We start from the raw sequence: 27,374 nt of genomic DNA on the forward strand, positions 1-27,374 counted from the left end.
ATAGCTCAGAGCCCGTCCACCATAGCAGTGTGACTGGCAAGACTAGTTGCCAGGTGGCGTGGGATAAGCGGCATTTGAACACGAGCAGAGACATTGCTGAAGAGGAAAGTTTTTGTTTTGTTTTCTCTTAGTTGCTTTAAAGTTTATTTTGGTTGTTTGTTTGCAGGTTCATGGCATAATCTGATTTGTGACTGGATCAGAATGGCAAATTATAGTGGATTTTCAGAGGATGAAGATATGCAGATGGGTTGGGAAAAGAGTACGAGTAGGAAAGGAGGAGGGAAAAAGAGTATAGAAATAGTCAGATGACAAATAAGAGAACATTAGAAGAGGATGAAGAAATTCAAGAAGTAAGGAAAAAGGTAATGATGGAAGAGTTTAAGATCATTATTAAATTTAAAGAGGGGAATGAAATGACATCAGTTGGCCTGATCACTTTTACAAATGGATTGAAGAAAGCGATTGGGGAAATAGAAATGGCGAAAGTGTTGCGTGATGGAAGTCTATTGGTGAAATGCAAAAATGCTGAGCAGAAAAATAAAACTATGAAACTGCAATCAGTATGTAAAAAAGAAATAGTGGAGAAAAAAATAATTGGTGAGAAGAGAGGAACTAAGGGAGTGATAACAGGAATTCCCATTGAAGAGAATCTGGAAGAACTAAGGAAAGTGATTAAAGGAGGAGTGATCACAGAAATCACTCGAATGCAGGCTTTCAGGAATGGAGGAAAAACTGATAGCGAGTCCGTACTGCTACAGTTTAAAGATGAGGTGCTTCCTATGAAAGTGATGGTAGGATACATGAGCTTTAACGTCAGAGAATATGTACCTCATCTGTTAAGATGTTACAAATGTCAGCGGTATGGGCATACTGCAAATGTATGTAAAGGGAAACAGAGATGTGGTAGATGTGGAGGAGAACATGCATATGGAGAATGTGGGAGTAATGTTACAATAAAGTGTTGTAACTGTGGAGGGAACCACACAGCAGCATATGGGGGCTGTGAAGTCCGGAAAAAGGCAGTAGAGGTTCAAAAAGTGAAATCAAATCAGAAAGTAACATATGCAGAGGCTGTGAAAATATGTAATAATGGAAGAGGAAAAGAAGACATTGGTACGAATAAGGAAGGAATGGGGTCAGAACAGGAAAATACAGGAATGTCAATGGATAGGATAGTGCTTTTTGTAGCATATGTCATAAATTGTTCAGAACAAGCAAAAACAAAAACAGAGAAGATTAAAATCATAGTTAAGGCAGCAGCTAAGTTCTTAAACATGAAAGATTTGTCATGGGAAAAGATACATGCTGACCTTAACCATGGAGAAGGGAATGCAGATACAGCTTCTCAAAACATTACTTAATGTTGGTAATTCAATGGAATGCTAGAAGTTTGTTAGCAAATGGATATGAGTTTAAGGGATTTATTGATAAACTAGGAAAGAAACCAGATATCATTTGCATTCAGGAAACATGGCTCAAACCTAATCTGGATTTCATTATTAAAGGATATAATACCATACGTGAAGATAGAAGAAATGGAATTGGAGGGGGGTGTGCCATATTTATTAAAGAGGGTATAGTATATAGGAGGTTAAAAACAATACAAGAATTAGAGGTAATAGTTATTGAAATATGGAACAAGAAAGAAAAGATTAAAGTGATTAACTTCTATAACCCATGTAAAAAGCTAGAGAGAGTACAACTAGAGTCAATACTGGAGGAGTGGAGAGGGAAAATTATTTGGTGCGGGGATTTTAATGCACATAGTAAGGTGTGGGGTGAAAGAGAAGATTTAAATGGAGAAATTTTAGAAGAAATAATGGATGAAAAGGAATTAGTATGTCTAAATGATGGGTCTGGTACAAGGATAAATTTAAGTAAGGGTACAGAAACCGCAATAGATCTTACGTTGGTGTCCCATTCTTTGGTAGGGATAAGTAGTTGGGAAGTAAATAAGGAAAGTACTATAGGGAGTGATCATTATCCTGTATATACAGAAATTGGAATAGAAAGGGATATGCAAAATAAAGAGAGAGTAAGTAGGTGGAAATTTGAGGAAGCAGATTGGAACAAGTTTAGAATTTTGTCCAAAGGAAAATTAAAGGAGGTTTGTTTATATCAGGGAGTTGAAGATCTGAATGAGGAAATAAGTAGTATTATTTTAGATGCAGCAAAAGAGTCAATACCAAGAAGAGGAGGCAGTAGTAGAAAGAAAATAGTACCATGGTGGACGCAAGAGTGCACAAAGGTAATAAAAGAGAGAAATAAAGCATTTAAAGTTTTGAAAAGAACACATAACTTTCAGGATTTAATTGAATATAAAAGGAAGCAGGCTGTGGTAAGGAAGACAATAAAGAGAGTTAAGAAAAACTTTTGGGGGAAGTATTGTGAATCTCTAGGAAGAAGTACACCATTAGATAGAGTATGGGGTATGATAAAGAGAATGTCAGGAAATAAAAGAGAGTATGGATATCCTATAATGAAAGAAGGAGAGAAAGTAATAGTAGAGAACAAAGGTAAAGCAGAGTTGCTGGCAAGGACATTTGTTAAAGTACATAGTAATGGTAATTTGAGTAATGAGGAAAAGATACAGAGGGAGAAAACAGTGAGAGATAGTGTCGAAGTAATACAAGTTGATGGGGATAATGAAAGTACTATAAATGTGATGTTTACAATGGGTGAGTTGAATAATGTATTAAGAAAGTCAGGAAAAACAATGCCAGCGAATGATCAAATAAGTTATTGTATGATAAAAAATTTAAATGATGAGAGTAAAGAAATGTTATTAAAGTTATATAATAAGGTATGGGAAGTGGGATGTTTGCCAAAACAGTGGAAAGAATCAATTATTGGCCCCATATGTAAGCCAGGTAAGGATCCGACTTTGGCAGAAAGTTATAGACCGATTGCTTTAACTTCACATGTAGGGAAAATTATGGAAAAAATGATAAATGAAAGATTAAAGTATTATTTGGAGACAAAGAAATTGATAAAGGATTACCAGAGCGGGTTTAGAAAGGGACGAAGCACAATAGATCCGGCTATATGTTTAGAGAATGAAATTAGGAAAGCTCAAATTAATAAAGAAAGTATAGCATCTGTATTTTTTGATGTTGAGAAGGCGTACGATATGTTGTGGAAACAAGGACTAATGATTAAGATTTATCAAATGGGAATAAGAGGGAGAATGTATAGTTGGATCAAGAACTTTTTAACTGATAGGTGGATCGCAATAAGAGTAGGTAAAGAAGTAAGTACAAAGTATTTAGTGGAAAATGGAACTCCTCAAGGGAGTATAGTTAGTCCAGTTTTGTTTTCAATTATGATAAATGAAGTGTTTAGTAGAGTTGATAGATCTATAAGTGTTGCTTTATTTGCAGATGACGGTGTTATGTGGAAAAAGGGAAGAAATATAGAATATTTAGTGAGGAAGATGCAAGAGGCAATTGGGGAAGTAGAGAGATGGGGAATGGAATGGGGTTTTAGGTTTTCAGTGGGAAAGACCAAAGTAGTCTGTTTTTCTCAAAGGAAAAATCAAGAACAGATTCAACTTAAACTTTATGACAACAATCTAGAGAGAGTGGAATGTTTTAAATATCTTGGGATATGGTTTGACAAAAAACTTAACTGGAAAATACATATTGAGAGTGTTGTTGAAAAATGTAAAAGAATATTGAATGTGGTTAAGGTGTCTGAGAGGTAGAGAGTGGGGAGCAAGTAGGACCTCGTTGAAAGCAGTATATATTGGCTTAATTAGGGCAGTTATTGATTATGGATGTGCAGTTTACCAGTCTGCTTCAAGAACATTATTAAAAAAGTTGGATGTTATTCAAAGTCAGGCGCTGAGACTATGTTGTGGTGCTTTTAAAACAACTCCAGTAGCAGCATTACAAGTAGAAATGAATGAAATGCCATTGGAGATTAGAAGAAATCAGATATCGTCAACGTATTGGGCAAATTTAAAAGGGCATAATGGAAGTCACCCGACTCAGGTGTTACAACCTTGTCAAGAAAGGGAAAGACGACAGATTAAGAGCTTTGGTTGGATAATAAGCAATGCAGTCAATGGAATAGGGATAGGAGATATTACGGTAAGCCCAACTGTGCCATTATCTAATGTTCCACCTTGGTTATTAGGGGAGTTTGGGGTAGATTTGCATTTTTTAGAGTGGAAAAAAAGAGAATAATATTGATAGGAGTCAGGTTAGTAGATACCTAGAGGAGAAGTATTCTATGTTTACTAAGATATATACAGATGCATCAAAAACAGAAGATGATAGAGTAGGAGCTGCGTTCATTATACCAGAAAAGAATGTTATGTTTAATAAGAGAGTAAATGATAAATTGTCAGTGTATACAGGAGAAATGCTGGCCATTCTCTTAGCCCTTGAGTGGGTTGAAAATAGTAGGTCAAGGGAAGTGTTAATAGGGTCAGATTCAAGCAGTGCGTTAACCAGTATTAAGAACATGCATTCAGAAGCAAGACAGGATATTTTGTTGGAAATAGCCCAAGCTGTTTATAGAATTAATAGAGTAGGAGTAGTAATAAAATTCATCTGGATTCCAGCCCATATAGGAGTAGAGGGAAATGAATTGGCTGATAAATATGCCAAAAATGCTACAAAAAAAACAGAGATAGATATGGTAATAAGGTATAGTAAGGCGGAAGTTAAAAGCATAATTAAAGCAGAAATGAGAAAGAAGTGGCAAGAGGAGTGGAATATAGAAACAAAAGCGAGAATGTACTACAGTATCCAAAAGAGGGTAGGAGGTATGAGAGAAAATAATAGGAATAAAAAAGAAGAGGACATTATTTTGAGAATGAGATTTGGGCATACTGGATTAAATAGTACGCTTAAAATAATAGGGAAACATGAGACTGGGATGTGTGAGGTCTGTAATATTAACGAAACAGTAGAACATGTAATTATTAATTGTCATAGGTATAAGGAGGAAAGGATGAGGCTGAAAGACTGGTTTAGAAAAGAAAAAATTAGATTTGAAATGAAGGAAATATTACAAATGAATTCAGGGCATGTAGGGTATAGAGCGATATTTGTGTTTTTGAATAAAACAGGGCTTAGTAGAAGGATATGAGTTTAGTTGTCTTAGAAAGTTGTATTTAATAATAACGATAATGTATGAATATTAATAATGTTATTAGATATTTATGAAGTTATTTATTGGCTTGTTTATGTATTTATTTATTTATTTATTTATTTAAGGGTAGTAGTGACAGTGAGAAAAGGCTATTGTGATCCACACTCCATATCAGAAGGTGGCGGTAATGCACACTTAAAAGTTGTTTGCCAACCGCCATTAAAAGGAAGAAGAAGAAGAAGAAGCAGTTTATAGCTGATTTCAATTCCTCCGTCCTTGTGAACTCATGTCGCCAAACACGAACATTGTAAACTTATCATTGTAAATGATTTATGTTATTTAATAATTGAGTATCTTTGCGTTGATGAGCATATTTTACACATTTTACATTAGTGTCTCTTGTATTGTGCCTACAGAAAAAAAACATAAGGCTACATAACTGCATAATATTGTATAGGTATTTCTGTACCAGATATAATGAAATGTATGCTTTTATCAGCATAATTTTTTTTTTACTCCTGAAATAAACCCACTTTTCAGGTTAAGTTCTAATTGGGATAATTATTTAGAAATTTGACTGAATAGCCTACTAAACAAGTATGAAAAGCACAGCTTTTATCTGACAAAAATACAAAAAATACCTTTTTAATTTCAGCAACTTTTGTTTTACAAGGTCTTAGTGACCATCATTTTTGTCTGTGCTGGTTAACTAAACAAGAAACTGTAGACTGAAAATCTGACTAAACAAAGTCCATAAGCTCCAAAAACAAGTTAAACTATACTCAATCTTAGTAAAGTAATTCACAGGATCATTTCAAAGATTATTTTTGCATTCAGTTTGTGAATGAAAAAACACAAAAATACAACGTTCTGCAATCTCAGCAGCAGTGTTTTGTCCAACAGATCTAGACTGGGACAATGTTAAAACATTGTCTTTGTGCTGCATCGACATTTTTACATTTCACACACTTTAGGGGTGGAAAAATAGATTAAGTATATACAGTATATCTGACATACATAAAAACCTGGAACATCAGCAGAAACATGATAAAATGCATAAAGAACTTGGCAAACTCATTACAAGATCATTAATACCAAGGGAGCGATAGAATTACATTTTCTCAGCAAGATTTTCCTGTTTTCCTGCCATTGCTAATGCTTGCCATCACAACCCTTAGTGAGAATGTAAAGTGTCCTTACATTTTTGAAACTTGCTAGATCCCATACTTGCTTCAATTCTTAAAACACTTTGCATTTCACAAAAATGCATTCGTAATGCAGTAAACCTCAGTACCTGACATATATAACATTTAGAGGTTTCTGTAAGTAGTCTCTTGTGATAGTTTGGCCATTATTTTAAAAGAAAAGTGAGAAGATAAAATGCAAACTGTTTTTGACCATTGTCGACCACCATGTTAAACAATTTATGCAAGATGGATGAAACAAGTTCCCTTCATTTTAGCCTTTTCAGAGCATATGGGTAGTATTTGAGGAAGATCCGTAGTGCAATCTCATATGTGTCCCCTAGTGGTTTGGAAGGATATTTCCTCTGGTTGTAGACAAACCCTTTCTCAACCTGGAACACGGCCTGGTTGAAGATGTCTTGTTTGAAGGGTCTTCCTCTGTCGAGACACTCCACTAGTGTGTTAACAAACAAGCCCCAGCGCTGTAAATAATAGTCTTCCACTAGACCGCCCCACTCCTTGCTGGCATAGTCCAAGATTTCGCCATCGGGTCCCCAAAGGGTGATCTGATTTCGTGCGTTGATATCATACAGCTGTGCCTCATGCTCATCCACACCCTGAGACTGAGCCTGCTCAAGCCAGACTCCCAGAAGGAAGTGTTCGTTGCTGGAAAGGAGGTGGTTCAGTTCAGGTAAGAGATCGTAGACAAGCACACCACCAGCGGTTAGGAGGTCGGGAAGCTTTTGAGCCTGGGAATCATACAAATAAATTAATATTTCAAAGCTATAATTTTGTAAACAATAAAAGGTGCAGTCACGTTTACCATTGTTTGATGAATTTTAATGGGCGAAATCCAATCATTGTAATGGCAATCAATAATTTGGGGAATTTTTCATCAGGGCAAAAGATTTCCCCAAGCAAATTTCCTAATGGGTTCAAGTTGGTCATGAGAATTTGGTGTTTTAACTCAGTGGTTCCCAACCCTGGTCCTAGAGGCACCCCAACACTGGACATTTCTCATGTCTCCTTTCTCTGACACACAAATTTCAGGTCTTGGACTCTCTACTACGAAGCTGATGAGCTGAATCAGGTGTGTTTGATTAAGGAGACATGCAAAACGTGCAGCGTAGGGGTGCCCCCAGGACAAAGGTTGGGAACAACTGTGTTAACCAACAAAAAGCTGTTTTGGTACACTATTGACAATGGACATTTATTTTTCCGTAAAACAAAAATGTCATTAAGGCAGGGGCTTTCACACCAGTGGTTTAGTTCGAAACAGAGCACAGTTCCCCTGGAAATTTGATAATACAATGTACCACGGTACCAAATCCAAGACTAGCTGTAGGAACTGGTCTCGAGTTTGGTTTCAATGGGACTGTGGTGTGATTCGCATGAATTTGAAAGCTACTTGAACTTGGATATAAACAACTGTGAGTATGTAGTGTAATCATACATTTAAAGCTGCAATTAAATGACTTGCAATTAAAAGAGTCTTCATGTGATGCACATAGACACAAGCGTCGAACAATAGAACCAAATTAATAAGAAAATTACCAACATATACCAATATATTGGTAAAATGCAGAGTCAGTTTTCTATCATGCACACTGTGCATGTTTGTGACCCAGGATGAACACAAATGTAAATGGGTGGGTGTCCTGACATTTTATCCTACCGAGGTTTACTCCACATGCACAAATCTATATTGCATCTTTTTTTCTCATGAGTGACAAAAATGGAGAAATTTCATATCATAAAGACCTTATTTGAAGCAAAAATAAGCACATTACCATGCAATAAAATTAGGCTACTCATATTGTGATAAAAGATGTTGGTCTTATTGCCCACCCCTAGCCCGGTTCACTAGATCACTGACATAACCGTTAAGTTTGGATTTACCTGGAAAGCATTCCGTATATCCTTGTAGAACTCAGTTGTAAGAAGCTGAAGCGCTTGACGCGTCACGTCCACAAGATCGTACCTGAAGGTTTCCAGAGTCACTAACGCTGGCGCGGCTTCGAACAGAAGCTTCCACGCCTTGTAGAAGTCAGCTGGTTCATACCAAATGTCCGTTTGCATGTGCAGGGACGGCCGATGTACCAATGGACTCCGGTTGTGGTTCTTGTATTGCGGAAGAGTGCAGTTGTACACACTATGAAACAAGAGCTGCCAGGCCACCGTCAGATTCTCATCCATACTACCATAGCGCCGCAAGGCGTACAGCGAAACCCACTTGGAAAGGTTGACGGGTTCTTTGCGCCAGGCCAGTTCACTCATAAGTTCGTAAATGACTGGATTCTGTTCGATGCCTTCGGGGGTCAAACCCAATCCCACCAGGGTTGAACTCGGAAAGCGGATGGCATCGAAGGGGCCGGAATTTATGCTCTCCACTGTTCCAAACAGTCCACTGTTTCCTCCAAAGTTGTGCAGCATGCACCAGATAAACGGCTGGCCGTAGAAGGAGTTTGTGGAAGAGTAGACAGGCATGGATTCAGCAAAGAGATCCAGGACAATCATGCGCCCCAGGGGGACACCGTGTAACAGGGCCTTGACCTGGTCTGGTTTCCAGAATGAAGGGTCACTGATAAATAACCAGCCTTGCATCAGCCAAATTGCTTGAGGGTCCACTGCCAGAGAGAGAGTAAAGGGAGAGAATAAGAGACCATAACGCATCTGTGGGAGCAGTTGTGAGGACGCCATGCTTCATCCCACCCCCAACTGTGCCCCAGAAAATAAGCAGGTCAATTGTGGGTTTTAAAATTAGACCAAATGCAATCCCAAAAGAAACATGAGCAACTTCAACATCTAGGACAATATCATAGTTACTTCCGGGACCAAATAAAAAGGGACAACAAAGGCATAGTTACCTGAAGTCATAGTATTAAAAACAGCACGACTGATAGACGCCAGGTAAGTGGGATCCGAAGATGCTGGGGCCATTTCATTAAAGGTGTCTGTGTTGTAAATGTGGTCTGTTCCGAACTCCTTAATGACTTGAGTCAAAAACAGGGATCCTATTCGCTGGAAGAGTGGGTCGCGTGGGTCAAGCACATAGGCGCAGGAGTAGGTGCAGTTAAAATGGCTCCAGGGGTTCAGCTTTGTCACATTTGCTTGGGGGAACAACCTAAAAAGGCATTGCTAAATGGGATTATTCCTGTCTCCACTCTCAAATAAATAATACAAATAGAAATTGTGTGTTATTTGCAAATTTTCATTGCACTGGCCATTTAAATACCTTAAAGGGGTACTCCACCCCAAAATTAAAATGTTGTCATTAATCACTTACCCCGCATGTTGTGCCAAACCCGTAAAAGCTTGTTTGTCTTGGCAACACAATTTAAGATATTTTAAATGAAACCCGGAAGGCTTGTGACTGTCCCATAGACTGCCAAGTAAATACCACTGTCAAGGTCTAGAAAAGTATGAAAGACATCATCAGAATAGTCCATCTGCCATCAGTGGTTCAACCATAACGTTACGAAGCAACGAGAATACTTTTTGTACTTGAATAAAACAAAAATAATGACTTTATTCAACAATTTGTCTCTGTTTCTCTCCACATCACCGTAGCACCGTTTTGGAGAATATCCACTGAATGCAAACTGTGTACGCTATGCTTTCAGCAGAAAGGATATGTTTTCTACGTGTATTTACGCTTTGATTTGAATGAAACGGTGCATCCGTGCAGTGCTGCTGACACAGAAGATACGCTGCTTCTGTTCAGAAGTTCTCCAAAATGGTGCTACAGTGATGCGGAGAGACGGTGAGGAGACAAACTGTTGAATAAAGTCTTTTTTTTTATTTATTTGAAGACAAAAAATATTCTTGTCACTTCATAACATTACGGTTGAACCACTGATGGCAGATGGACTATTCTGATGACGAACAAGCTTTTATGTATTTGGAATGACCTGGGGGTAAGTGATTAAAGATCCAGTTTTTTGCACTTTTTTGAAGCTTTGATTGTGTTTACAGTGTGCAATATAACATGTGTTCATGTTTCGCGTTAAAAAAAAACAGTATTTTTCACACAATTCACCTATCTGTATACTTCTGTTTTCACTTTCATAAAAACGGGCTGATGACTTCCTTGTTCTATAAAGTCCCTCCTTCAGAAATACGTAACGAGTTCTGATTGGGCCAGCGGTTCCCGTGTTGTGATTCGACAGCAGCTGAGCACACGCGGCCCTACTGCAAACGCGATTGGACTAGTTTTGAGAAGCAAGTGGGCAGGAGCATGTGCTGGAGATGTACTTATAATCACAGGAGCGTTTTTACTAATGAGATGCGCATGAAAATCGCATTCGTTTTTTTTGCACAGCCCCAACATCTAGTTAACAAAGCTAAACAGCGTTGCCCTTTGTGTAATAAGTTACAGAAACTGTTAAACGCACCAACTTAAATAATAAAATACACTTACCGGTTGTGGTCCATAAACAACGCCTTCTCCAGACAAAGAGGGAACTGCTCCATCTTTCAAGAATAATCTTTTTGCGAATCCGGCATTAAAATGATTGAGATTGAGGAAGTTGTCCTCAGCAAGCTGTCCTCAGCAAAATGTGCTGCACATAGTTTTACATGTGGATTATAATTTTCGGGAACCGAGTTAAACATAAATTGTAACCTATAATCTCCAAGTACAGCATCCCTGGGAAGCCCAAACAAAGATGATTGGACTCCGAGATGAAAATAACAGCCTTTCAACGACATGGCAAACACAAACGCAGTTCTTCCTCTTCTCCATCGGAGCGCAACAAGACCACGCCCCCCTGTTTGTGAATTTATGTGGGCGGAGGTTAGTTAAAAAACTGTTTTAGTGACGTCATTACTGCAGGAACTAGAGGGATGTAGTCCAAACGGGTCGTTTTTTGTAGGCGAATTCTGTTAAATAAAATATCTCGCTTGGCATTGAACTTTGAGCTTTGGAATTTTGCAGATTTTATTTATACTCTAACAACAACATTACACACTAACTAAAGTTTAAAACATGGGATCACGAAGAAGGGGACCTTTAATGAATACATTTTCATTTTGGGGTGGAAGTATCCCTTTAAATAATAAGGAAATTTAAAAGCCATAAAAATTTACTTGATAACCAACACCACTTTCATGATTTCACATTTTACATCTATGTTAAATGGAAGACACATTTGAGGAATATTACCTGGTAATCCCTTCAGGTACGATTCCTGAAAAAGCAGGCAATACAGGTATCATCCCAAAAGATCTCATGCGGTCAAGGATTTTAAACTGGAGGAATAAATAGCAAAAAAAATTTTATCATTTTTAGCAAGAACATTTTAATGCATGACTATGTACAACTAGATTTTTTTATTTTCTGGTAATAGCATTTCTGCTTTCATAATGCTAGGGTATTGTGGGTGATTGGAACATTGCAGTTGTTAAGTTGTTCTGAGTAGTTTTTAGCACCCTGAGTCATGCAAAAAAAAAAAAAAAGGATTGTGTGATTACTATGCCAAAGTCTCTGTGATGTTATCTAGATGTGGCTTAGATATTTTAGATTCTCATCTATAATATTCTGACCTTTACATATGACTCATATCTCTCCCTTTGCCGGTTTTATCACTTCCCAGGTTAAAATCCTCTATGTTCACTTTGGGCTATATTAGTCCAGTTACAATCCATTTTTACATTTGAATATGATAAAAAGAAAGTTACTATAATTATTATTAACAACAATTTACTTTCTCCTTTATATATTAATTTTGTATATTGTTTGTCATACAGAACAAATTTATGTGATGTATGTTCAAGATTGTTCCTAGAAATAAAAGAAAAAAAAGGAAAAAAAATCCTAACTCTGGACTTTTATTTTATCAAAAGACTGTTCGATACCTGCAGGTAGAGCTGTTTGACATGCCAAGACTGAGGAAGTGGTCCTCCCCACTGAAACAGGTTTCCCATGCGGTTCCACGCTAGGAAAGCCGGACCTGTGAAGAAGTGATCCAGCTCGGTCTGGTTCAGACCGAGAGACAGATAAACCTACAGTACATCAGGAAAAGAAAACAAGCATAAAACACAACATACACTTGAAAATCTTCAATTATATGTAACCATCCATTTTTAAAGAAATCCTCTCACCTCCTGCCATAGCACCTCCTGTCCAGTGAACGCCAGAGGAAGATTTATGCCATTCAGTGCCATCCAATCAATCTCCCTTTGCCATCTGGGCCAATCCCACCACACGGAGGAGTAGCTCTGGGTACACACGTTCTGATAGTACCTGAACCTAGAGTTACACAAACACCAAATTAAATTAATTTGCTGCAGTAGGTCCTCCACACATTAACCACCACATCTCCAACATGTGACACACTTGGCAATGAATACTATTTTCTGTTTTGGAGCTGTAATGAACATGACCTCATTCATAACCTCATGTTTACATTGTTTGGAATTCACTGTCCACCGGCGTCTCTGACAGTGACATAGTACAAGCCAGCTCATGCAGAACTAATAAGACCAACATGCAACAAAACAACAAAAAAATGTCTGGTTACAACAAAACATCCACATTAATATTGGTGATTATCAGCAATGCTGCTTTTTTCATTGTCTTTCAAATCACACACAACACGCTCTCATAATTGGAGCTACACAAGAACATGTAGAAAAAAACAAAACAACGGCTCACAGAATGACGAGTTGCATGCAGAAACATACAAATTATTAAACGAAAGGAAAAGACACAGACAATCTTATCTAGACAGCTACTAAAGTGTGCATTTGTGATGTTAAAATGATGGTTAGAGTTGCTCTCATCTCAACAAAACACATAAAAACAGTCCAACTTAATCACACTGGGAAAACTAGTGATACTAGCTTCTAGTATTTTGTTTTATATCTGCGCTAAGAGACATAAAATGCAAGTCTGTTTGAAATTATTTTACTTAATACACAGTATATTAATTGTGGTTGGTCAGTACAGATTTTTCTCTGTTCTCTGAACATTCTGAAACAAGTTGTATCATTTAAAAAATGTAAGATAAACATAATGAACATAAATTTGCATTGCGTTATGCTTGCAATATATCATGTAATTTACCAATGGGATAGTGACTTATAAAATTTAAGTTGCTAAACAAAAATATTTTTATGCTTTATATGTTTAGAAACTTTCAAATATTCATAAGAATCTTTCAAGAATTATAAGTCTATAGGTTTTACTTACGATTGATTGACTCTAATCACTGAAAATGTTAAACAGTATCAATGAATAAAAGTGTTTTGTTGAATTAAATTGTTATAAGGCTGTTTACCTGTGCGGTGTATTGATGCGCAGGACGCCGGTGAGAGCAGGCAGGGGTCGGGGGATATTTAACTGATCTCCAGACCAGGACACATGGCAGTTGCAGAAATATTTGAGATAGTTGTATATACCGGTGGCCACCGCGACCCCCGTGCTGCCCACCGCCAGGATCTTGTTGTTCTTCGCGGATCGCAGCTCACACACGTCTTGAGTGTCATTAGACAGAGTCCTGTTGACTGACACGATGAAATCCCGAGATCTGTTTCCCAGCAGTCGCCTGAGCAGATCCACCACAGCTCTGGACTGAGTTTTTTCGCTGGCTTTCGCTCTGAGATGCGCGAGACTCTGAAAGTCGCTGCAGACCGACTGCAACAATGTAACAAATAAAAGCGCGAGAAGCGCGCTGCGGATACAGTGTATCATTTTGACATCTGTGACGTCAGCGGCATCGGTGCTGCAGATGTAAAGTTAAAAAATTTCAACTTTTCTACTGTTGACTTTCTTCGCGTGAGCAGGAAGTAATGTGTGTCAATGGAAAAGCAGGTGACCAACCACGAGACAGTCTGAAGGGCCTTTGAGGAGCTTTAGCCAATTAGAACTCGAGATTGAAAGACAAGGGGGAAACTTGGTTGTATTCATCACATGATCCCATTCTATTCGATGTGTGATATCCATATAATGATATAAACAACTGCTATCTACAGATTAAACATAACCGCACTTTTTTTCAGGAAGAAAATGATGAGGAAATGTAAATCTGTCATCAAAGTGAGGACTATTATTATTACACTTTCCAGTTCAAGTGGGTTGTATAGGCTATGCATTTTTATTACAATAAATCAAACATCTTTACAAAAAGTAGTAAGAAAGCCAAAGGCGACTATGACAAGTTTACCCACTCTGATTGGCACATATTTTAAATAAATGCAATATATAATACATTATAAAAAAATCAAATCTTAATGATAAATTATTATTATTATTATTATTATCATGTATAATAACATTTAAATTATTTAATAAACGGTTAAATCAACAACAGCAAAATTACAATAATTAAATTTCCCATTAACATTCATGCATTACTATTTATGCTTTTTTTAATTGTTTGTTTATTTTAAATAATGGAGAATAATAATCAGCGTTTCGAGTCATTGTAAATATATTAGGACTTTTATTTTGAAGGGTGGCCTCACGGAAGCCAATACATTGTGTTGCGTTTAAAAGTTACAGTTCGGAATTGATCATTTCGCATTTTAATGCAGCTTCGGGAAGGATGTGAGTATAGTTAAATTAAAATATGTTTGTAGTTTTATAAACTATGTTTTATGAAATGATTAAGAAGAACAGAAAATTGATAGGAAGCAAACACGTGCTAATTTGGACACTAAAAACCTCTAGTCTACAGGAGAACCACGTACACGTACCTTATTACACAATGTTTCACTGATGTTTCCTTATTACACAATGACATTATTCACTGAGTATAACTGAAACCCACTGTGAAGTATTGCACAAATCTCTGTTTAGAGTTAACGTGTCCAAGAACCGCATCCATATACACACACGTATATGTTTATAATGCGAAGCTGTTATATGGCCCTCTTTGTTATTTGTTTCACAGATCTGTGTTTATTATAGCCATGTCAGAAGAAGTTCTGCTGGCTCGTGTGAAGGCTCTGGAAGAGGAGGTGGAGAGATTGAAAGCTCAGCTGAAATTAGAGAGAGATGGAGCTAAGAGAGAGGAGAGGACTGAAACATCAGCCAGTCACCAGACAGAGAGCTTGAAACATCAGGAAGGTGAGGAGAACAGATCCAAACAGAAGAAACGAGGAGCAGAGAGGCCCTTTGACTTCTCTGTCCATCCTCGCAGACATGTGGCACTGCGGCTGGCATACCTCGGCTGGGAATATCAGGGTTTCGCTGTCCAGGAAAACACAGACAACACTGTCGAAGCCCGGCTTTTTGAGGCACTGCTGAAGACTAAACTGATCCAGGACCGACAGACCTCCAACTATCACCGCTGCGGCCGCACAGATAAAGGAGTCAGTGCTTTCTCTCAGGTACTGTGATCTCCATTTATCCAAATTTTGTGAGCTATGACTTTCCAAGCGTTCCCACAATAATGGAAAATAAAAATAGTAAACAATAATATTTTATACAGCATTAGAATTTACTTTTGCATCTGATAACTAACATTTAGAATCATTTTTCAATAATTTTATTTTGACACAATAATCATTAAACTAACACCTTAAGTATAACAAGAATTCTGAATATTTGAATTAAAAAATATAATAATATTTAATTAGTAGTAATACTTAGCTTTTTTGTGATATAGTCATACATATGTTTTCATAATTTGTAAACTCACAGATTCTTGATACTCACAAATATATAAACACATCTTTAGTTATTTGACAGTAATAAATAATCATTAGATTATAACTAAAAGTATAAGCTGAATTGTGAACATGTTACTTTACTATATGTTTTATGTGATCTGAATAGTCATACATTTGCATTCCTGATATTTACTCTCTTTTCCAGGTTATATCCATTGATCTGCGTTCAACACAGTATGGAGGAGGTTTAGGTGTGACTGTCCCAGCTGGAGTGGAGGTCAAAGGCAAAGCGTCTGCAGAAGAATTACCTTACGTGAAGATATTAAATAGAGTCCTGCCACAGGACATTAGGATCCTGCAGTGGGCTCCTGTAGAAACTAGCTTCAGTGCACGCTTCGACTGCCAGTCTAGAACATACAGATATTACTTCCCTCGTGGAGACTTAGACGTGGATCTCATGGCAGAGGCTGCTAAACAGTCAGTAGATAACAACATCAACACATACTGTCTACTTAAAGAATAATGTACAACATTTCATTCTAAAAGTGGGCAGTTGAGTGGATAATTCTGTTCCTCTGGGGTTGCAGGTATGAGGGAACACATGATTTCAGGAACATCTGTAAGATGGATGTAGGTAATGGAGTCTTGCAGTTTCAAAGGACCATCTTGTCTGCCTCCATCCAGCCGGCCCAACTTAACCCCACCTGCCCTAATGACCCACACCAGCTCTATGTCTTCCAGGTCAAAGGTCTTGCTTTCCTTTATCACCAGGTGAGGAGCTCGTCTCAAACTGAAGGCCTTCGGAGGGCTTCAATAAATGATATCAAATCAGACAAAACAAGCTTTAAAATGAGCCAAAACTACTAGAAAGTTTTTTCCTTTGAAGAACTAGAAATCCCACTGTCTTGGGTTCTAAGTTTAAGTATTTAAACTGGAAACAGTATTGACGTATCATTGAGATACTATTAAAGTTTTTATTAATTGTTTGAATATGTTATATTTTCCATTTTCAGAGTTTTTATATTAATATTTAATGTTTTATTCATTTTGGCTTCTTTGGTTTTGTAGTAACACTTTACAAAAAGGTTTCCTTTGTTAATATTAGCTAACATGAACTAACAGTGAGTGACATTTGTACAGCATTTATTAATCTTTATAAATGTTAGTAAAAATTTAATTGTTCATGTTAGTTCACAGTGCATGAACTGATGTTATTAAATACAGTTCTGAATTTTAATAATGTATTAATAAGCTATAATATAAGCTATAATAAGCTATAATAACAATGCCTTGGAAAAGTCAAGTAAATTAATAAAACCTTAAAACCTGAACATAAAACTATTTAATAAATGTAATTATTTTGATTCTAATAGTTATTTTTAACAGAACGCAGGCGTGACCATAGATCAAAATACATTTTCAAATATTATTAGGTACAGTCAAAACAGTTGATATTTATAAATCAGTTGAAATTATGTCTTCAGTAGTAGTCAATAATCTTGTCGAAACTGTCTCGGCAAGTTAAAGACCATTGTTTTTTTACTATTATATTTTGCTCTTTTATATTTTGTTGAAGTTAGCAAGGTGAACTTGACATTTAAAACAAATAAGTGTTTAGCAGTAGTAGCTAGTACTGCATTTTAAACGTAACCACTAACTTTGCTGTTCCAGGTTCGCTGCATGATGGCTTTGCTGCTGCTCATTGGACAGAAACTCGAAGCTCCAGAAATCATTGAGCAGCTGCTGGATGTGGAGAAAAACCCAAGGAAACCTCAATACAGGTGAGTTTTATTTCAGTTTTTCCTTCTCTAATCCTGGATTCCACATGAAGCTGCTTAGTGCTCCGTTTAGACTTCAGAATTATAGGAACTTACATTTTCTTGACTAAATTAGTAAGTGTTAATCCTAGCTGTCTGTGTTTTATAGTATGGCGGTGGATTACCCTTTGGTGTTGTATGACTGTCACTTCGAGGGTGTGGATTGGAGGAATGAAACAGAGGAGGAGAACCATGTCCTGAACTCTCTGCACCAGCACTGGGTTCAGAACGCAGTGAAAACCCAGGTTCTGCTCGGCATGATCCAAGGCCTTCAGAAAACAACCACAGGTGTGTGTTCATACTGAAACTACTTATTAATTGTCTTGAATGAGATGCTAACACACTGCCTGATGTTTATCTAAAAAGTAGCACATAGAAACTACTGTAAAACTGTTTTTGTTTGTTTTCTTAGAGATGACATCTCTGCAGTGCTGGCTCATGGAGGGCTCCAGGCAGAGGAAGTACCAGCCTCTTCTGGACCGGCCACGCTGCCAGAGTTTGGAGTCCAGGATCCAGCACTTCGTGAAGAGAGGAAGACTGGAGCAAGAAGAAGGAGAGAACGGGGAGGAGACGACTGTTTTCAGGGGGAAAAGATCAAAGCATTCCCATCTGACAAGAACAAACCAAATCCTGGAGCAAAACCATGGAGAAAAAACCCAGGATTACCCTTTACAAAACCTGTAAATGTACGGTTACGAACTGTTATGTTTTCTGCTTTGACTTTTAATTTGTGTACAAAAAGTTTTCCTTTAACTTTGTGCATTGCAGCTCAATTGTCAAATTTTCTGTTGTGCTGAAGAAAGACTTTTATTAAAGGATTACACTGTGTATTCTGATCACGCATGAATTTGAAATCATCATTATCACTTTTGAAATAATCAAAACACACCTAAAATGTTATCTGCTATTATTATTCATAACAAGACAAAGAATTTATAATTTTTACACGTGATCTGCAGGCTAATACAGAAATATAGTTTGTTGTTTTTGGGCATGTCTTGACAGTTTTTGTGAGATTCGCTTATATATGAACAATATTTAGTGAATAATGTTAGTTTTCAGTGGTTACTTTTCTGAACCAGCCAACATCAGACATCCTGGGTTTATTAAAATTAATAGAAACGATAAACATACATTAAATCAAATATTATGGCTCTAAACCATTTTTTCTATAAATGATTTTAAACTGTACTGCAGTTCTGTGTATACATGTAAAAACTGAAATCAGGTTAGAGCATAATATTGTTATTAATTTGATCATTTACTAATATTTCATTAGTTATAAATTCAGGTTAGTAATATATTATACGTTTTAATTTATTGTTCTCATAACTATTTGTCATTGTAGACTTAATTAACATCTCTGTTGGCGTTCATGTTAATATGTTTAATAATAATAATAAAAAAGGAAAACAAACAAGCCTGACTCATTGGATGTCACATGACTCGCTCAGGTCACGTGATAAAATGCCAGACAAATAAAAATCGAAGCAGAGGGCAGTGTTATATATGCACTTCACCGGTTCCAGTTTTACACTGATATCTTCACTGGTCACTGAAAATACCGTAAGTTCTTTCTCTTTATACTAATGTCATTCTGTTTGTAATAAAACAGGTCTTTGTTTAGGGTTTCGGTCACGCGCTTCCGTCGGAAACGTTACATGACAGAAATCAGATTAACAAGAAGCGGTTTCAATCATCGATAAAAAGAAAACCGACTTCCTGCCTTTTCAAAGACATGCTTTAAAATATATTAACTGTTTATTTAACACAAAACGAAGCTTTGCACGATTACAAGACATTCGTGGATATACACTTGTCAGGTTTTCTAAATTAAGAATAAATGTGATCAACTAGTGTGTTTTTTTTTATACGTTGATCGATGCCACAAAGTGATTTAGTCCACAAATAATTGTATTTATTCAATGTGGGGTTTTTTTGTGTGTGTGTATGTTTTGTGTTACAGCTCAAGAAAGTCTTTCATGGTTTTGCAGCTGAAAATTTAAAGAGTTAGTTTTGTGGATCAACAATCACACACAGAATGGTGAGTAGTTGATTATTTCTTCTATTGTGATACAAGCCTGCACTGCAAACAACAGATGAAATCAAACAGTGCTTTTACCATGTTAACACCGTTCTTCATTAAGTCAAAATTCTGCTGAAGCAGTTGTTCATCAAACAGGCTTGACCTCAATATATCATGAGATTGTCAGCAATGTTTATTTTTGAATTGCTCAATAAATTGACATGTTAAGAAATGTGGGTCTTTTGAAGAAACTCTTTGTTCAAATGTTGCAATCCATTTATGTCTGCAGGCCAACAGACTAAGACACACAGACGTAGAGAATGTTTTAAAATAAATGCTATGGAAATTCGGTTTTCACTCAATTCTACCAGACATTCCTCCGTGATCTCCATGTATCATAACTTAAACAGATTTCTATTGTATATTTAAAGTGTTTGCAAACCGTTGTAGCTTGAGCTTCTGAAGTTCAGTGTTACTATACGGATGTATCTTTTGATTACAGATAATGAAAACCGTCACATAACCAGTTCAGTTCGCACCTTGTTTTTCAGGTGCTTGCGGTTGTCCTCATGTTTTTATGTGGGTGTCTGAATGTGTGTGGCGCTCTGATATGTCCTGATGGAGGGATGTGTGAAGATGGAAACACCTGCTGTCAAATGCCATCAGGAGGATACGGCTGCTGCCCGCTACCCAACGTAAGAGAGATTGCTCAACAAGGCTGCATTTATTTAATTAAATATACGATAAAAACTGTAATATTGTGAATTATTTTTACAATGAAAAATAATTTTCATTTTTTGCTGAACTGTTCGTCTAAGCTCTGTAAACACCGTGCTTGTTCATTTCTAATGACTCCTGTTTGTATGTGTGTTTGCAGGCAGAGTGCTGCTCCGATCACTTGCATTGCTGTTATCAGGGCACTCTATGCGACTTGGTACACTCCAAGTGTGTGAACAAGACACACGTTTTAGACTGGGTGGAAAAAGTCGCCACAAAGCAGGTAACACGCATACCTGCACAGCCACAAATCCAGATAAGCAATATTCAGCATTGCAACAAATCTTCCTCTTTTTGTTTGTGAATTTTTTTATTTTTTTATTTTTTTTTTTTTTTAGCAAGCAGTAATTTGTCCAGATGAGTTCTCTGAGTGTCCCGATGACACCACCTGCTGCCAGACGCCTGATGGGAGCTGGGGCTGCTGTCCTATGAAGGATGTACTGTATATCACCTGTTTGAACACGTCTCTGTTCTGGAATGTTGTTACATGTGCATGGTAGTGTTTACACTTGTCTTTCTTTCTCCATGTGTGTTTAGGCCGTGTGCTGTGAAGATAAGCAACACTGCTGTCCTCAGGGAAATAAATGTGACCTCATCCATTCAAGGTGTGTGTCTGCAACATATGGACCCTCCCCACTCTGGAGGAAGTTCGCTGCCCGTCGCAGGAAACCATCAGAGAGGAAAGCAGGTAAGACCATTTCACAGTTTGCATTATGCTTTATAATGCACATTGTCTTCCATATGGGAACTTTTAAAAGTTTGTTGTTGGTAAGGTTTTGTAATGTTTTTACCTGTAAAGTCTCTCTTGCTCACCAAGGCTGCATTTATTTGATATAGTAAAAACGGTAATCTAGTGAAATCATTGCAATTTAGAAGAACCGTTTTCTATTTGAATAGATTTTAAAATGTAATTTATTCCTGTGATGCAAAGCTGAATTTTCAGCATCATTACTCCAGTCTTCAGTGTCACATGATCCTTAATTTGCTGTTGTATTTATGTAATTGCAGCATCTCCACCTAAAGACTCCAGTCATATTAGAGATTGTAAGTTTTGATCCATGAGCCCTACTTTATGTATAATAGATCTCTATTCATTATTCATCAAGTTTCTTTGTTGAAACTGACACCTGTGGGTTCTATGTGTTTATGTGGGCAGTGATCTGTCCAGATGAGATTTCCACATGTCCGGATGATTCAACATGCTGTAAACTAGATACCGGAAGTTACGGATGCTGCCCGATGCCAAAGGTGCTTCATACATGTATATTTAATCATTTTTCTGTAGGTTTGTATCTTATGGTTACCCTGTGGTTTGCATGCATTTTGCTCACTGTAAGAGTGAATTGAAAAGCATAAATGCTTTTTTTTTGTTTTTAACTGTAGGCTGTGTGTTGTTCTGATCACGTGCACTGCTGCCCAGAGGCCACGACTTGTGACCTTGTCCATAGTATGTGTGTGTCAGCCAATGGCGCCATGGTAAAAATGGCCACTAAGATCCCAGCCACCTCCCTGAAGCCTAAAGGTAAACACCCATTTGTTTTTATCTTTGTGCAATTAAAGCGCAAACCATTCTGTTACATGGCATCCATCATCTGTGTTGAAATGTAAAGTTTTGCCCTCTTGGTTCAATACATAGAATATGCATTAGTTCCTTTTTATTTATTTTTTTTCTTGCTCTTTCTGTCTGCAGAAACGGTAGTTCCCTGTAATGAAACGGTAGCGTGTGCCAGTGGTACCACCTGCTGTAAAAGACAAGATGGCACCTGGGCTTGCTGCCCTTTACCAAAGGTATTCAAGCTGTCAGCTTTATTTTAAAACCGTTTCGGGTTGATTGTGGCCCAGTGTCATTAATGCATGTGAAGACCCAGCCCCCAACAAACATTCTTTAGCTCAAATCTTCCATTATTATAGGAGGGAAACCTTAAAATAGTGTTTGTAGTAATGTTGTCCTCATCTCCAGGCGGTGTGTTGTGAGGACCATACCCACTGCTGCCCAGAAGACACAGTGTGTAACCTCGCGGCGGGCACCTGTGATGACCCTGCTGACCTTTCAGTGTCTGTACCCTGGATGGCAAAGGTGTCCAGCTTTCCCATAGCTTCATCCATTCAGAAATGTGATGAGACGTCTTCATGCCCTGATGGTTCCACCTGCTGCAGACTCTCATCTGGAAAATGGGGCTGCTGCCCTCTCCCACAAGTAAATCCTTTTTTTTTTTTTTTTTTTTTTTTGTCATTTTAACAAACATGCTTATTGGTAAAACTGGTTTTTGTTTTTTTTTTTACAAATTTTGTTTTTTATAGTATATATTTTAATCAGACGGTAACTGCTGAATAAAACCTGTAGCAATGTAGCATATTCCCATTTGAAACCTTTTTTTGTGCCTATTGAGTATTGTTTTAAATACAAAGCAGTAGTAAGGCGTATATAGTGCTCCATTTTGAATGCAGTTCTCACGCTCTGTCCTATCCTCTCTTTGAAGGCGGTGTGTTGTAAGGATGGAGATCACTGCTGTCCTAACGGCTACACATGCAATGAGAAGAAAACGTCCTGCTCTAAAGTCTACCATGAGATCCCTTGGTTCACAAAACAAGAGGCCAGGGTCCTGAAGGGGTCCGAGGTGACGTTTAAGGCTGAAGATGTGAAGTGCGACTCAACGACCAGCTGTGCATCTGGTTCTACCTGTTGTAAATTACCCACAGGGCAGTGGGGCTGTTGCCCTCTTGTCAAGGTGAGTCTTTTTTTTTTAATTTAATGCAGTTATGTGTATCTTGCCCTGTTCTTGTGGATTTTCTCTGAATTTGGTTTGAGTCGCTCGTGGTATGTTTTGCACTTGTTTTCTGTCTGCAGGCGGTGTGTTGTGAGGATCATGAGCACTGCTGTCCACAGGGCTACACCTGCGACCTTGAATTTGGGACCTGTGTAAAAGCATCCGGTTTGCACAGTGTTCCTCAGACACACACTGACATGCGTTCAGAAGAGGAGGTGCTGTGTGACGCATCCACACGCTGCTCAAAGACACAGAGCTGCTGTAGACTATCAGACTCCACATGGGCCTGCTGCCCATATAAAGAGGTAACAAAAATCAGGGCTGCCACGTATAGATATTTGGGTGATTATTTTTCTCTTTCTAATGTCTGATTATTATTATTAGTTGTGCCTGCTAAAGGAAGCATCACTTTCACTGGGATAAAAACAAACTGTGTGGGGTTTTTTTTTTTTTTTTGTGTGTGTGTTTACTGAAATATTTTCTGTGTATTCATTGACTTGTTTGCAAAAATTTACTATTTTTATTTTGCTTTATTTTAATGTTTACTGAAATGTTTACTTTTGTTTGCTGAATTTTTTCCACTTTATTTGTGTTTACAGAATACTGCATACAATTATAAAGTAAAATCATTACTACTGATACGTTTTCACTTAAACATGCAAACACTAAACCGATTGTTGCTCTTTTATTCGTAGGCAGTCTGCTGTGGAGACATGAAGCACTGTTGCCCTGTGGGATACAAATGTGACCCAGAAGTCCAAGGCTGCACTAAAGTCTCCACATCCATGTGGTGGGAAAATGCTCTTTAAATGAAGAACCACAAACTGACACTGAGCTACATTCCCATAACACAAATATACATCCATAAACGCACACACTCTAGCGCTCCGACTCGCTACATGTTGCATAAAGCATTGTTTTTAAGAGTCAATCTTTACACAGGGGACTATGAATCTAGCTTTTTTTTTTAATGTTTACTGTTTTTACTGGAATAAAAATGTGCTGAATCTTATATTTTGGCAGGATACACTGAGAGACTTTAGAACTGTAGAAGTGATTTTCACAGAATCGTAATTTGCTCAAAACATAAGTGATAATTGGAGGCTAAATGACACATTATAATATCATAAATGTTAGTAGTATGTTGATTTGATATTTTAAATTACATTACAGTGATTATAATGACACAAACAAACCGTAAGTGAGAAATGCCACTGAGATTCAAAACCGAATGTATCTCCAGTGAACTAAACCTACAACTGAACCACAAAAGAAATGTGACGCTTTATTTTCAGTTTGTTTGTTCATACCCTAAACCTGATTGGAACAATTAATTAATGGATGTTGCCAACCTTTTAAGTCTATAATTTACTTGGAGGCTGTTGCATGAAAGGTTCATTCAACTTTGTTTGCTTTTTCCATTGCTTCTAAGCCTTCATATTCAAGTGTCATCCTCAATTTGCTATTGGTGCTTTTGTGTTTTGTTTATTTTTATCATTTTAATATTTACTGAAGGGTGAAACGAATCTAGTTGATTACCTGTGACCAGTTTTTTTTTTTTTTGAAGTGGATTTGTTTATTTTTATGGTTAATTAAACACTGAAATTAAATACTTTTCAAATAAATGGCACGTTGACTCATTCATGTCTCATCAGACTGTTTTGATAAACTCTGTCTGGTTTCCATGGTGCAGATTGGCAGATCCATCTCAGCAATGCCACTGAATTTTTACAACTATTGGAGGAAGAACACCTGTTGGTCTATTAAATGGTAAACCAAATAAAAAAAGATTCTAAAAAGATAAATGTTTTTAAGAAGTCCTGTAAATGCATGGACCAATCCGAGAGGCTGACGCAGATATTCCAGATGGCTGCTGCTTGATGGAGTCATGTTTCACAGCTTGTCTTCTGCATGTGTTTGAGTCTCACTCAGAACGGCTGAAACACTGTTTCCATTCAGCTGAAACCACACAGGAGCTTAAAATATCAACATCGGCTGAGTGTGTTCGACTCCAGGAAGAAAACAAGATTGCTTTAGGAGAAAGTTTGCAGATTTCCAGAAGCCCGTCTCGGCTGTTTCTTGTGGTATGTTGACATTTTTGTGTCACAACTTACACAACACCTGACCAGAACAGCTTTAGTGCACCAGTGTAAGGTGAACTAAAGTGAGTAGGTTTGTTAAACCTTAATCATATATACTACCATTCAACATTTTCGGGTTGATAAATTCCTTATGCTCACCTATATGCTGTGTTTTATGATAAAAAAAAAAACATACAGAAAAAGCAGTAAACATATCACAATATTATTTAAAACAGTCTGTTTCTGTTTGAATATCTTTTAAAATGTCATTAATTCCTGTGATGTGCAGCTGAATTTCCAGCATCATTACTCAAGTCTTCAGTGTCACATGATCTTTCAGAAATCATTCTGATTTTAGTGGGAAAGGATTGTTTATGATCAATATAAAGTTTAAAACAACAGAATTTATTTGAAACTGAAGTCCTTTGTAGCATTAGAAATGTCTTTATTGTGACTATTGATACATTTAATGCATGAATAAAAGTATTAATTGAAATAAAAAATGCTATTTGTTTTCAGTGTTATATATTACTAATATTATATTTATTTTGAATTCATTATTTGTATGTACGTGTGTGTGAGCGTATAATATTAATATAACATATTATTTATTATTTTGAGTTAGTTTTTTTATATTTTTTATAATCAATTCAGCATGTCATTTTAAAAAGTTTTAGTAAATATGTGATGTTGTCATTTTTATTACCTATTTAGCTTATGAATTTTCATAATTATTTTTTATTAGCCGTTTTTATTTTTAATTCGCTTTTGAACAGTGTAAATCATTCTAACTGATTGAAAATACGGACACAAATTAAAATAAATAAATAAATATAAACTAAAATAAATGAATAAGCTAGTAAACTTAAAATAAATTAAACCTTACCAACCCCAAAGCTTTGTGTAAATTGTAAATGGACTGCATTTATATAGCGCTTTCAACAGACCACATGGCCATCCAAAGCGCTTTACAATTTGCCTCACATTCACACACCGACTGCGGTCTGCCATTCAGGGCGCCATCCAGCTCGTCGGGAGCACCTGGGGTTAGGTGTCTTGCTCAAGGACACCTCGACACTTGGTCAGGTGGAGCCGGGGATCGAACCACCAACCTTCCGGTTTGTAGACAACCTACATGAACCACTGAGCCGCTGCCGCCTAAATTGTTGCATATCTGTCCTGAGTGTGTTGAGTAAGTGTGAATGATGTGTGTAATGAAGGCACTCTGAGCATGTGTGCTTATATTGAGGTACTGAAGGAGCCCAATCACTGCCTGAAAGTTTAACCATCGCAAACACTCAGAAATCAAAATTCAAGATGGAGAAGGCAAAGAGAGTGACAAAAATTGCAAGAATGCTTGACTCTGACAAACGATCCGCTGTGAGAAAGTGTGAAAGGTTGAGAGCGGGACAGCTGAAGGGAAGCGTCCAGCTTCAAACGAGCCAAAATGTCACTGCTATTAATACACCTCAGCAACTGCTCTCCAATCAACACACACCATCTCACAGTGTGTGTGTACATCGGGAAGTGTGAGCAAAATGATGGCTTCAGGTTTCTCTCACCTCAAAAGCTTGAGATCTGCCCTAGTTCTCTTACTAGGGCAGGTTAGAGAAGTCGTGGCCTAATGGTTAGAGAGTCGGACTCCCAATCGAAAGGTTGTGAGTTCGAGTCCCGGGCCGGCAGGAATTGTGGGTGGGGGGAGTGCATGTACAGTTCTCTCTCCACCTTCAATACCATGACTTAGGTGCCCTTGAGCAAGGCATCGAACCCCCAACTGCTCCCCAGGTGCCGCAGCATAAATGGCTGCCCACTGCTCCGGGTGTGTGTTCACAGTGTGTGTGTGTGTGTGTGTGTTCACTGCTCTGTGTGTGCACTTTGGATGGGTTAAACGCAGAGCACAAATTCTGAGTATGGGTCACCATACTTGGCTGAATGTCACTTCACTTACTGAGCTGCATTTCTGTTGATGTTTTCAGCTGAGGGACAGAGGAATGGCCATACCGACC

The 27,374-nt window shown here is 37.5% G+C and overlaps 3 protein-coding genes across 4 annotated transcripts; 2 read left to right on the forward strand and 1 right to left on the reverse strand.

The window, feature by feature from the left end:
* Positions 1 to 6,332: 6,332 nt before the first annotated feature.
* naglu (N-acetylglucosaminidase, alpha) lies at positions 6,333 to 14,110 on the reverse strand. Its single transcript, XM_059525101.1, has 7 exons — positions 13,565 to 14,110; positions 12,387 to 12,534; positions 12,141 to 12,287; positions 11,449 to 11,534; positions 9,152 to 9,408; positions 8,184 to 8,911; positions 6,333 to 7,033 (listed from the first exon to the last, which is right to left on the reverse strand). Exons 1-7 carry the CDS (start codon positions 13,975 to 13,977, stop codon positions 6,554 to 6,556), a joined length of 2,259 nt encoding a protein of 752 aa, XP_059381084.1. The 5' UTR covers positions 13,978 to 14,110; the 3' UTR covers positions 6,333 to 6,553.
* Positions 14,111 to 14,722: 612 nt separating this feature from the next.
* On the forward strand, positions 14,723 to 18,552 carry pus3 (pseudouridylate synthase 3). 2 transcript variants are annotated; one of them, XM_059525103.1, is made up of 7 exons: positions 14,723 to 14,832; positions 15,179 to 15,617; positions 16,105 to 16,376; positions 16,487 to 16,670; positions 17,571 to 17,680; positions 17,826 to 18,004; positions 18,129 to 18,552. In XM_059525103.1, exons 2-7 carry the CDS (start codon positions 15,198 to 15,200, stop codon positions 18,398 to 18,400), a joined length of 1,437 nt encoding a protein of 478 aa, XP_059381086.1. In that variant the 5' UTR covers positions 14,723 to 14,832; positions 15,179 to 15,197; the 3' UTR covers positions 18,401 to 18,552. The 2 variants fall into 2 exon arrangements, with proteins under 2 accessions (XP_059381086.1, XP_059381085.1); XM_059525102.1 differs by having other exon boundaries at positions 14,736 to 14,832; positions 15,196 to 15,617.
* Positions 18,553 to 19,649: 1,097 nt separating this feature from the next.
* On the forward strand, positions 19,650 to 24,927 carry LOC132116315 (progranulin-like). Its single transcript, XM_059525104.1, has 13 exons — positions 19,650 to 19,760; positions 20,294 to 20,437; positions 20,620 to 20,742; positions 20,858 to 20,956; positions 21,057 to 21,207; positions 21,528 to 21,563; positions 21,676 to 21,767; positions 21,903 to 22,041; positions 22,210 to 22,307; positions 22,480 to 22,716; positions 23,000 to 23,248; positions 23,368 to 23,592; positions 23,983 to 24,927. Exons 1-13 carry the CDS (start codon positions 19,758 to 19,760, stop codon positions 24,094 to 24,096), a joined length of 1,710 nt encoding a protein of 569 aa, XP_059381087.1. The 5' UTR covers positions 19,650 to 19,757; the 3' UTR covers positions 24,097 to 24,927.
* The last annotated feature ends 2,447 nt before the right edge of the window (positions 24,928 to 27,374 follow it).

The sequence above is a fragment of the Carassius carassius genome, chromosome 35 (genome assembly GCF_963082965.1).
Source record: "Carassius carassius chromosome 35, fCarCar2.1, whole genome shotgun sequence".
NCBI classification, from domain to species: Eukaryota; Metazoa; Chordata; class Actinopteri; order Cypriniformes; family Cyprinidae; genus Carassius; species Carassius carassius.

Excerpts from the sequence above, each read along its gene's own strand:
- pus3 (XM_059525102.1), top strand. Across the intron at positions 16,671-17,570 it reads TTGCTTTCCTTTATCACCAG|GTTCGCTGCATGATGGCTTT; the intron begins GTGAGGAGCTCG and ends TTGCTGTTCCAG. Across the intron at positions 17,681-17,825 it reads CCAAGGAAACCTCAATACAG|TATGGCGGTGGATTACCCTT; the intron begins GTGAGTTTTATT and ends TGTGTTTTATAG.
- LOC132116315 (XM_059525104.1), top strand. Across the intron at positions 21,208-21,527 it reads ACCATCAGAGAGGAAAGCAG|CATCTCCACCTAAAGACTCC; the intron begins GTAAGACCATTT and ends ATGTAATTGCAG. Across the intron at positions 22,042-22,209 it reads CACCTCCCTGAAGCCTAAAG|AAACGGTAGTTCCCTGTAAT; the intron begins GTAAACACCCAT and ends TTCTGTCTGCAG.
- naglu (XM_059525101.1), bottom strand. The coding sequence starts at position 13,977 with ATGATACACTGTATCCGCAGCGCGCTTCTCGCGCTTTTATTTGTTACA. Across the intron at positions 9,409-11,448 it reads GTACCTGAAGGGATTACCAG|GTTGTTCCCCCAAGCAAATG; the intron begins GTAATATTCCTC and ends ATGCCTTTTTAG. Across the intron at positions 7,034-8,183 it reads ATATACGGAATGCTTTCCAG|GCTCAAAAGCTTCCCGACCT; the intron begins GTAAATCCAAAC and ends TATGATTCCCAG.